The 12,577-nt window shown below is 34.2% G+C and overlaps 1 protein-coding gene across 1 annotated transcript in view; it reads left to right on the top strand.

Moving 5' to 3' along the window:
- The window catches only part of LOC111365476 (ethylene-responsive transcription factor 1B-like), a 30,207-nt gene extending 19,316 nt beyond the window's left edge, over nt 1-10,891 (top strand). Inside the window, exon 2 of the mRNA XM_022986025.1 lies at nt 10,671-10,891. Within this exon, the coding sequence (XP_022841793.1) occupies nt 10,671-10,726 (56 nt within the window). The 3' untranslated portion in view covers nt 10,727-10,891. The remainder of the gene's footprint in view (nt 1-10,670) is intronic.
- Nucleotides 10,892-12,577: the final 1,686 nt, after the last annotated feature.

Genomic DNA, 12,577 nt, shown 5'->3' with positions numbered 1-12,577 from the left:
TATCCCTAAAGAAAAATATAAAAGCATTATAACTTCACCGAAATCATATCAAGTATTGGAAATATTTGACAATTTATAAATGATTTTAAGTAATGCTACCAAAACTAATTCTCACTAATTCAATAATCAATCGATTTATATTTTTATGCATAATCAATCTAATCATCATGAACTTTAAAATTGGTTACTATTCGTACCCTCAATAATCACATATTTCATTTTTCCATCATGGAATATAATCCTCAATTTGTTTGTCAATACATCTCCCAGGGGTGTTCATTTTTAGATTGGTTCCACAACATTCATTCATTTTTTACTCAAGTTTGATTGAAGTTCACCGTTGAAAGTTGCTACCCGATATGTGATGATTCTCTCTAAATTTTAATGCATAAAACTTCAAGTTTTACCTAGGATAAAGTCTCACTAGAAATCTAAATTCACAATAATTTATAAAAGGTTTAGTTGGACAAAAACAGTGATTATAGTTGTTTTGTCACAACTTCAACACACTTTGGTGTGTTTTCCTTTTATCTGACTTTTTTTATTTGATGTCCCTTCTTCTATTTTTGAGATTTTTTCTTCAATTTTCGAATATAGTTTTTATTTTATACTATAGACGGCCTTATTTCTCGATAGATCATCTCTTAAGGATTTCTTATGAATAGGTTTTGATTACTTAATGCTAGTTTCACACAACGACGAAGATAATTTTTCCTACATGTCATGGCTAGTGCAATTCCTTTTGTTTTTGGGATAAGTAATTGGAATCACATCCCTAGTGTATGGTTACTACCTAAGTTCAACATATTAAACAAAAACAAGTCACTCAAGTATATAACAAGCACTAAATAAACACCTATCTAATGGTTCCGAAAGCTAGATCATCCATCCCAAAGCTAGTCCTTTCAATAGTAATTTTGTTTTTAATTATGACATCAGTTTGTCAACCTAAGTTCGAAAATAATTCAATCTATTTTAGCAATGTAATCAATAAAAAAAATTCATATTGATCATCATGAATTATTGTGCTCAATATAATATAATGTCATATGATGAAGTATCAAATTAGCAAATAAAATCATCACCGAGTCAATTAAAGGCTGTCTATGATGAAGTATCACATAGTTAACTCCAAATACTCATTAGTTAGCTGAACCCACACAAACATACATAAAATGAGAAAAAAAAATTATTTTGTCTATTTTTTTGAACTTTTATGGTAATTCAAACAAACAAGCAAATATACAAATAATGAAGTTATTAGTCTCCCAAACTTAAAATACAATTGCCTTCAATGTGTGTATGAAATAGGCCTAAAGAAGGTTGGCAATACTCATTGTGTAATATGATGACGTCTCAACATTAGCACCTGAAATTTTATCCCGTTTTATCTCTAATGCTCATCTTATAAAATATATCCGTCATATCTGAAAAGATACACGAGAAATAATTACCAATACAATCACATGAAAGTTGGTAATTAGAGTGTAGGTATGTGCGGGATGAGGGAAAATTTAGCATGTTTGTGAAGCTAGGAATACTATACTAAAACATTCATATACTAAATGTAATCTTAACTCACTACAAGCAATGTAATTCATAAGTTAAGAAAATTAAAGGGTTAGAAATTAGGTAGCCTCGCAACAGAAGCTTGTTTCTATTCCTAACTCGACTTTTGCATGACTGCTTCTAAGCATTTTTAGAATGACTTTGGATATCTTGCTAGTTTTTTGTATGTTGATCTTGCACCATACTTTGTATTTCCTCCAAGTTTTAACTATACCCTTCTCAACATCATATGACTTGCATATGTTACTCGATTCAAACACAACTAAGAATACTTTGATCTCTTTGTCGACTTTAATCATAAAATTGAAGTAGGATTATCAAATTCTACTTTTATGTTCACTGAATGGATTCATTTGGCTTTGTCGTGATTAACTCCTCAGTTTTTTCGTGTTGTTCTTCTATTGTTGTTGTTTCCTCTGGTTTCAATTCAGAGACGGCTTTAGCCTAATGGCCTATTTGATTTTCCAAGTTTTTTATACGTATTTGTTGACTTTAGAAGTTTGTCTGAGTCCTCTACATGAACTGATATGTTTACTGCATGGACTGAGAATTAGTTTCCGATAGTCTAATTAATGTCTCTTCCATTGTGTCATTTTCGAGCGTATGTGGACCTCTATCCTTTGCATTGCGAAGTATCCCTCGTAGTCATGTTATTAAGATATTCAAATTTATTTTGGCTCCCATCCTTTACATTGCAAAGTAATCCCCCAGAGTCATACATATAATACTCCGAATGGAAGGTTATATTCCTCACATTGGTAAGTGCATTATACTTTTGCCTTTAAAAGTTGTTAAGTGCAATGAGATCACACATATATAGTCATGTTTTCTCAATCAAAGTTAGGATTCCATCTCGACTTGTTACTGACCCTCTTGCTTCTTCAGAATTTCTATCAATAAAAACTAAGAGAAATAAATAGATCAACTGAAAAATAAAAAATAAAAAAAATAAAAATAAAAAAGATTCAAAATTAAAACTAGAATTAACTAAAAACTAACTAAATAACAATAGTCCGCTACAACGGAGCCAAAAACTTGATTTCTAAAAGCTTGCAAGTGTATGTTATCGTGGACTATAATTTCGACGAAGACCAAGTATTTAATATAATGCAATTAAACATTATTTTAAGCAAATAGAATTTTTCTGAAGATTTTAATATTTGCAATCTAAAATCATGTCAACCGTGATTTGCAATGGAGAGTTTCTTAAAATTATTCTGGGAATTCTTTGTATATATCCTTCACTGGGAAAAATTATATACATGGTAAACTTTCCTAACCACAATCAAGAATGATTCTAGGAATACACCTCACGTTGACACTCCCCCTCAAGTTCGTGCATAGATATTCATCATGCCCAACTTGTTAATTGCATCATACAACGCCCTTCTCGAGATTACTTTCATAAGAACATCGGCTAGTTGATCCTCAGACCTAACAAATGGAAAATGTATGACCTTATCAAAGTTTTCCTTTATAAAGTGATGATCAATTTCCACATGCTTAATACAATCAAGTTGAACTAGATTGTAAGCAATTTCAATAGCTGCCTTATTGTCACAGTGTAGATTCATTGATCTCTCATAGTCAATTCCCGAATCTCGTAATACATTGTGAACCCACAACAGCTCACATATACCATGAGCCATGCCTCGAAATTCAGCTTCCACACTTGACCTAGCTACAGCCTTTTGCTTCTTACTTCACCAAGTAACTAGATTACCTTCAACAAAAGTGAAGTACCCCTGATATAGACCGTCTATCTAATTTATCCCCTGCCCAATCGGAAATCATATATCCTTCAATACCTGAGGCTCCATTTTTTGAGGATAATAAACCTTTTCCAAGCGCACTCTTCAAATACGATAATATTCGGTATACTGCATTCATATGTTCTTCACTTGGTGCGTGCCTAAATTAGCTTTCAACACTCACTGCATATGCTATATTTGGTCATGTGTGAGACAGATAGATTAGTCTTCCAACCAACCTTTGATATTGCCCTTTATCCGTTGGAGTTTGAATTATTGATTCTCCAATTTTATGATTAATCTCTATAGGTGTCTCAACTGATCTACAAGCCAGCATCCCGGTTTCAGTTAAGAGATCTAACACATATTTCCTTTGTGAGAGAAAAATGCCACATTTTGAACTCGAAACTTCAATTCCCAAAAGATATTTGAGTTGATCGAGATCCTTCATTTCAAATTTAGTTGCAAGATATTCCTGTAACGCCTTCCTTTCATCAGGATCATCTCCTGTTAGGATCATGTCGTCTACATATACAATTAAAGCTATTATCTTTCTTCCCTTGTGTTTTGTAAATAGTGTACAGTTTGAATTACTCTGCTTGTAACCAAACTCCCTCATTGTGGACAAGAATCTTCCAAACCAAACTCGAGGTGACTGTTTCAATCCATATAATGCTTTCTTTAATTTACATACCTCAATTTGTCTTGACTATTTGCATTTAGTTCCTAGTGGTAACTCCATGTAGACTTCCTCCTCTAGGTCTCCATTAAGGAAAGCATTTTTTACATCAAACTTTTGCAAGGGCCAATCTCTATTTGTTGTAATTGATATGAGAATGCGGATCATATTAATCTTGGCTATCGGTGCAAAAGTCTCTTGATAGTCAATTCCATATTTCTGTGTGTATCCTTTTGCAACTAACCTTACCTTATATCTGTCAATACTGCCATCAGCTTTAAGTTTAGCTCTAAATACCCATCTATATCCAATTGTTTTCTTCCCTTCAGGTAACAAGCAGAGTTCCCAAGTACTGTTTTTCAGCAAAGCATAATTTCTTCATTCATAGCTATCGTCCACTTTGAATCTGCCATAGCATCCTGTACATAACTAAGAATAGATACATTGGATAATTGATCAACAGTAAGTGCATGTGATTCAACTAGTCTATGAAGAGAAACATGATTGCTAATTAGATACTTTATCTTGGTTTTAGGATCAGGCTTATATTGTTTTTTTTGGAACTCCTCTAGTGGATCTTTGTGGGTATCTAGTGATTATTTGTTCTGTGAGATCAAGTATTTCATTAGGTTTATTGAGTGTGGGATTCGAGGTTACCTGGGAAGGAATATTCTGGGTTGATTCTTCCGTTAATGGTGTAGATACAGGCAACTCAATAGATGAATTTGAGGGGTTCTGATCACTACCACAAATCAAATTGTTGGAAATAGGATTGATGGGTTCTACATTCATATGCTCTTGAATCTTTTCTTCTGTTGTAGGCAACTTGTCAATTTCGTGACCTTAACCATTAGGCACTACACTAGGTACCGCAGCACTGGATGAGAAATCTTTTACTTCAAACAGTTCGTTTCCATCGTATTTTTGAGCTAAGTTCTCTTTATTAAAACTCTCCCTCTAAAGAGAAAACCCAGAAGTTATTCATGAATAGTATGGTTCAGACTCACGAAAAGAAACATCCAAGCTAACATGTATCTTTTGAATAAAAGGATCATAACACCTATAGCCTTTTTGAAAATTGAAATAGCCAACAAAGAGACACCGTTTTGCGCATGGATCCAATTTGTCTCGTAGAACTTTAAGTATATAAACATACACTGTACACCCAAAGATGCGTGGTTTAAGGTTTGGGAAAAATGATGAACAGAAAGTAATGACTCGATCTTTTGTTGAGGAGTTTGAAAGTTTATCATGCAAGATGGTGTTCGATTAATCAAATACGCTGCTAATTTTACTGCCTCACCCCAATAATACTTAGGCATATTCATACCAAAGAGTGAAGCCTGAACTATCTCTAGTGTTTTCCTGCTTTTTCTTTCTTCTAGTCCATTTTGTTCTGGAATGTTTGTGCAGGAAGTTTGATGTCGAATACCCTTTTCATGTAAGAAGGTACCTAAAATGGCATCCACAAATTTTGTACCATTATCTGATTGTAAAGTGCAGATCTGTCTTTGGTATTGAGTTTTAACCATACTGTAGGATTCTTGAAAAACCATACATACATCATTTTTATTTCGAATGAGAGATACCCAAGTCATTTGAGTACATTCATCTATAAAAGTAACAAAATAACGAGCTTTAGAAAAGGACTGAATTTTCGTAGGACCCCATATATCCAAGTGAATAACCATAAAAGGCACTGAAGTTTTATTCAAATTTGGCAAATAAGAAATGTGATGGCTCTTAGCCAGTTCACAAGTTTTACAATGAAAATTGACATCATCTAAATTAGAAAATAAATGCGGTTCTAGTTTTCTAAGATAACCAAAAGAAAGGTGTCCAAGCCTTCGGTGCCACAACCAAACAATTTCCCTACTCTTATCTTTGCTACTTTTTGGGTACGCCTAACTGAGCTTTGACCCCACCTTTTTTAGTTAATTCCAAGTAATAGAGTTTGCCCCGTCTAATACTATAACTAAGAATCTTCCGAGTTAGAATGTCCTGGAAGACAAAAAAAAAAATAAGGCCAAAATGTTACAGAAAGACAAAAAAAAATAAGACCAAAATGTTACAGTGCAAGAAGGGGTAGAAGTGATCCTGCAAACAGAGAGGAGATTATATTCAAGAGAAGGAACTACAAGTACAGTGTCTAATGTAAGGGTATCAAATAAAACGACACGTCCCTCCCCAGTAATAGGAGAGATACTCTCGTTGGTTGTAGAAATACATTACTGAGAAGAAGGGGTAAAAAAATTTAATTGACTAAGGTCCCTTAGATGCACCTGTATCAATAATCCATAGACTATTCTTAGAAGTGACATGGAAAGCATTACTTAGCATACTTGGACAACATTTGTCGTATTTACTGTAAGTTGCATCGATTCTTCTATCGTGGATGCTATCATAGCTTTCCCCGCAATGTTTTTTCAAGGTTTCTTCGTAAAGTCTCACCATTCGGGGTAGCCTATGATCTCGTAGCATTTTTGCTTTGTATGATCAGTTTCACCACAATGGGTACACACCAGCCCTTTAGAAGGTTTCCTTGGATTACCTTTTGATGGACCTAGGGATGGCAATAGGCATCGTAGCTCGGGCCGCCCGTGGCTCGACTAGAAGCTCGGGAGAACCGAGCATATATTTTTAAAATAATTAAAGGCAGCAACACATTATCTTTTAAGGCATCGTGCTGCTACTAAAAGTAGGCAGCAAGGTAAAGGCACCAGGTTGCTGCCAAACAAAGCAGCGACCTGCTGCCTTTTTAATTATTAAAAAAAAAAGATAAACTAAACAAAACCTAAGCCGACCTGGCCCGGCTTGGCTCAACTTGAGTCGAGCCTAATTTTTTTGCCGAGCTTTTGCTCAGCCTGGCTCGGGAAAGCTAAGATATTTTACCCAAGCTGAGCTCGAGCCTAGAATTTCGACTCGCGAGTCAGCTTGGATCGGCTCGTTGACATCTCTAGATGGACCCCCTAGATATCCTTGGCAAGTTCGATTTGCTAACATGGCTGAATTTTCTGAGATTAGGTTAGTGCCTCCCATAGTTTGTCTCCGCTAAAATTCTCTCTAAACATAGGAATAAGCACTCTCAAGATCAAGTTTCGGATCTTTCTGCAAAATTTCTCCATGCACCTGTGTATATTCAGAGTTGAGTCCACTGAGAAATATATAACTCGAAGTCTAGCCATAGCTGAATTCAACTAAACAACTCCTTCAACTGTTCCTTCTTGAGACATGGTTCTGGGATCAATATCTTGAAAAATTGCAACCAGTTCATTATAATATGTTGAGAATGGACGGCCATTTTGCTTTGTAGAAAATGATCTCTGATTCAATTCGAAAAGGCAAGTTTCATCTGATCTGTCTTAGAATGTTCGAGCCACTACCTCCCATATCTCCTTTGCTGTGGAAAGGCGAATAAATCGCTGTATCAATGGTGGGCTCATTGAATCAATAAGCCAGCTCTTGACTCTGGTTTTTAGTAATCCAAATCTCCAGATGTGGTCCTCCTAGTGCAGGTTTTGCCATCTTTCCGATCAGGTACCCTGCCTTGTTAAGAGCACCAATCTGCATCTCCATAAGTTGAGACCATAATGGGTAGTTATTCTATTCCAACATGACTCCGGTTGGGAATGCAGAATTATCCTATTGCACAACAATATGTGGTGTTGGAATAGTTTGCTGCGGGGCTATCGTAGATATAGTAATTTCGTGTGGATTTAGTGCAATGAAGCTAACTGTATCAATTCGGAATTTGGAATACAGAATACAAGTACGAAAAAAACTCAGGGTTGCTCTGATACCATGTCAACCGTGATTTGCAATGGAGAGTTTTTGAAATTTACAAGACCAAAGAAAGGAAAACTGCCTAGTTTACTAGATATTATTGTATTACATCAACATGGTAAACTTTCCTAACTAACCACAATCAAGAGTGATTCTAGGAATACACCTCATATAGACCTCACGTCAACAGTAACTAAATTAATTAAACTAACTAATGGGCAGCGTTTATGATGCTCAAATAATTGAGCAAACACTTGAACTTCGAAGCACTAGAACTAAATTAACTAATGTCTATAAAGCATGATGCAATGATGCATAAAAAAGGATCATGCGTAAAATAGCACTATATCTCCATTCATATCGAAACTTTCTAATGATCCTTTTTCTTTTCTCGAATGTCTGTAGAAATCCAAAAATAATTCAAATCATAATCAATTAGATGAAAAACATTAAATTCTCAACAGTCATTCAAAATCAAACACATATTTATGTTAAAATTTGGAATTTCGGATATCAAAACGTAGAGTTCAATGTTATTCTAGCATATATACAATTAGTCGAACATAAAATTAATTACAAAAGGGTAAAATAATTGATACAATAACACTAAGAATTAAAGTTCTAAAAGATGTTGTGAAAGAAATTTTGAAAGTCATGAATCTATTTAAAGGCTTCTTGATCAATCTTCTTTTATTCATCTTCTGCTTCAATCTAAGCAATACAAGTATGAAAGCATGTATGAATGTGATTTGTAGCAAAGCTTCTATAAAGCTTTGAAAGAATATAGATTTTTAGATTAAAACTTCATCTTTGGCCTTTTCTTCTTTGAAAGACTTTGGAATTCACAACTCGAAGTGCCTTTTTGGCTCGATTAATATGTCTATTGAATCCTCAAAAGCTTCCTTTGTTTAATAAATGTATTTATTTATAGACTAAGAATTAGGTCAAAATTCATGATCTAAGTGCTTTCCAAATGGAAGTTGAAAAAATAAGGAAATGAATCTATTTGGCTGGAATTAATACTATGTGATTGCATTGTTGGCGGGTTTTGCTTTCTACTTTTTTATTTTCAAGGGTACGACCGCAGCCTGTATGGCTTGTGCAAGTATCAACTTTCCCCGTTGTGTTCGTTTTGATTCTTTACTTCTCCTATTGATTCAGCTTGAGTCCTTCCTCATTTGCATCATTAGTCCTTTATCTTGTAATCTTCACAACTTAATCATCATTATTTCAAACTTATCAATAATTGATCCTATGCAAGTTCCAAAATTTATAATTTAATCCTTGAACTTTCTAACTCTTAAAGTTAACTCACAAAATTTATGAATTTCTTCTAAATGCTCGTTAATTCTTCAAATTGATCATGTGAACTTCGAGTAATCTTCAATTGCTCTAATCAACCTTTATTAAACTCCAAAATGTCCTTTTTACACCAATTACATCCAATTTGAGATTTTACCTACAATTAACATATTTTACACAAAATTAGGTAGATATTCACTCAATATAGTAACAAATAATTAAGAATAGAAGCCCAAATATGACCAAAATATACATCCTCAGCTCAATTCTGAAATTTTTTGGAGTGACACAATATCTTTCATTGAAAGAAAGAATCTTTCTCGTATAAAATGCTGGCGGGGAACACAGCATAATTAAGCCCTATCGTCATCTTCAATTTTCATCTGATTGCTCTCCAAGTCTTGAACAAGCTTGTTAACTTCGTTAAGATAAGATTTTATAGTTGTCGAATCATTTTAATGGTGTGCAAATGTTGTTTATGTTGGTGAGGATAACTGGATTGCTATGTGTCTACTGCCCACAAGGGAAAGATCGTTTTTTTCATGGTTGTTCATGGTTAATGATAAACCCTCTGATATATCCTTTTAACCTGATAAAGCTAGCACATTTACACTCCAAAGAACAAAAGCATTCTTCCTACTGAATTCTAAATTTCATATATTTGTAGCCTTAATGAGCAAGAAGAGAGCCTCTGATTTAGTGAATTTGTCAATAGTGGACGATATATAATTTTCCAAGAAAAATATAGCCACCGTTTGGTTCTGATTTTTCATCCCAAAAAATAGGCTGTTACTTTACATAGTCATCCATCATTTTTTACTCTTTTACTTACACGTGGGACTCACTTTTCTCTCTGTCAATCAAAAAATCAATTATCATAATTACTACCGAATAGGCTTATAGTAGTTATAAGCCTCACTTAAAACTCAATTGCTTTAGACATAACCTTCCCAAACCATATTCAACCAAAACTCTACTACACGAAACAACTTGTTGCAAAGAAGACCATGAGATAGGAACAATATATAAGAGATAAGAATAGATAGATTTACTTGGTCCCAAACTTTGTCTATGTCCATGGACGACACTAATGATATGTTAGACTCTAACCAAAAGATAACTCAAAGAGAAGACTCCTAGTTTCTTTTCAATGTGAGAAACACAAAGGAAAGGAGAGCTCTCTTTATGTCGAAGCACAAAGATGGAAGCTTTTACATTTTATTCCATGTGGGATAATGGCCAGTCTCACTGCAAGGGGGTAACTATTCCATGTGGGATTATGTTTGAGCCACAATTATAGCATCATTCAAATATGGATTCAATTATAACCACAGTTGATAAATGAATTTCATTGACTGAAATTTTACCTACCAGTGTAGTTATATTTATTTCATTATTTTATTTAATCGTTTGTGTGTTGTGTTTTGAATAAATATTCTATAACAAGAACATTTGCTCACACATGTGTTTCTTGTTTTATTGGAGAAATCCTTCATGAAAATTATTTACAGATACTTTATCATCGATTTTACCAGATTTGACTTCTAATCTTTTAAATTTTTTTTATTTTTTTATTTTTTAAATAGGGAAGCCTTGTGATTGCTTCACCAGTTACCACCTGGAGAAAGAGAACGGACAATAACCATGGGAATATGACATAACTCCTAGTTAGGAATATTTGGGATTTGAGAGATTGAGTTTTCCTTATCGCTATGATTTGTTGATGTATTTATATTTTTCTTTCAAGGATTTGAATCAGCAACTGAATTACACGAGATTATTTACAATGAAATTTGCATGGTTTGCTCAAAATATATTGACAATAAAATTTAGCCCCTTCATGGTGTAGGTTAAAATTCAATTTTTAGTAGAATTTTAATAAAAATTGATGAAATGTGTGGTTGAAAGTTGTGTTTCATGAAATGTTTGATTAAAATTTAAAGTAGATTTGACTTGAAAATTTAATCTAGATCAAACAGATACGTAGTTGCTATTGTTGTCTTGGCTTTAAATAATACTATATGATTAGAAAACAGAATTTGCTGATGGAAAAAATTTGTTCAAAAAAAAAAAAGTAAGGGATTTTTATTTGGTAAAAATCCTAGGTTTTCGTTTGTTAGTCTCCAATCTTAATCATTTTCCAGTAACTGTAGAATCAACGGACTTGTAATTACCTTGTTTTCGTATTCATGCCTTTATTTTCATATTTCGTTGCATCATTACTAGTATCAAAACTTGAGGTTGCACATTTAAATCGATGCCAGAGTGGGTAGATAATGCATAAGCACGCTCGAAAAGAGGGTCGACCAATGGAGTGAGTTTGGGATATATTCCTAAGCTTGATCCTCACGGATATTTCAATTTCTGGAGACGATATTGAAGGATGTGGTAAGATAGAAATTGAAAGTTGATCTTCGATGAATCCATCATATAGTATATTTTCACTTCATTGACCATCCTTTTTTTAAAAATGAATATAAAGTGTTTCCTCTTTTGACAAATGGTTTACTTTCCATTTGTAAATTCAAAAAACCTCAAAAAAAGGGAAAAACAAATAAATATTTGAACCAATAATAGAAATATAAATCCATAACACTTTGTTTGTTCTGCCTTGTGCATTCTCAAATTGGTGGCTTTAGTTTTCCTGTGAGTTTGGTGATCGTACTAAGTACCCTTGGAAAATTAACATGGTATGCCGTAATAATGTTAATGGCTGCATTCGTAGAAGGATTGATATTTGCATACAATAATGTGTGAATCAAGTATAAACTGTTCTCTGATTCTTTAGCGTGGTCCTCCTCAGATTTGAAGAAAATGGACCTTCTCGAACACTATCTTGTTTACCAAAAGCTTCTCCAACAACGAATTCAGACATTTGTCAATCATGGTTCCTTTCTTTCCTTTACTTTTATCATGAGTTATCCCTATCAAATCAACGTTGGCCTTTAGAGAAACTCAGGCATTCTATCCGTTTAACGATTGCCAATATGGATTATTCTTGTTATACATAAGGGTGTCCAAAATGGACACCCGGTAACCCCCTATTGGAGGGGGCGCCGGTTGGCCAAGCGCACCCTCCAATAGGAGGGTGCCGGGCGTCCACCTTATTTACGTGGCTCTGTTACATGTAGCAACCTCTTTGCCAATATATGTATGAGTGATGATAAGTATACAGGCCCTTACCAACACCTCACGTGGGGGTGTGGGGGGACGAGGGTGGGTTAATTTTTTAACATTATTTATTTATGTGGGATTCATACCTTTGTGAGAGTTTGTACACATTTTGTAAAAAAAATTTCTATACACCAATCATTTTTTATATATGTATAGTCCTGACAGGTTTCATAGAAATAATTCCTTTATGAATTTTTCTTCCTGTACAGAAGCCGGTTTACAGAACCTGGCCAGATAACTCACAAAGGATTGGTCCCAACTGAATAAAAAAATGGCCAAAAATTAACCGACCCCCCCCCCCCCGCCCCTCAACCCCCAC

The sequence above is a fragment of the Olea europaea genome, chromosome 17 (genome assembly GCF_002742605.1).
Source record: "Olea europaea var. sylvestris chromosome 17, O_europaea_v1, whole genome shotgun sequence".
Classification (NCBI taxonomy): domain Eukaryota; kingdom Viridiplantae; phylum Streptophyta; class Magnoliopsida; order Lamiales; family Oleaceae; genus Olea; species Olea europaea.
The sequence above is the reverse complement of the archived record's forward strand: the minus strand, read 5'-3'. Positions and strand labels throughout refer to the sequence as shown.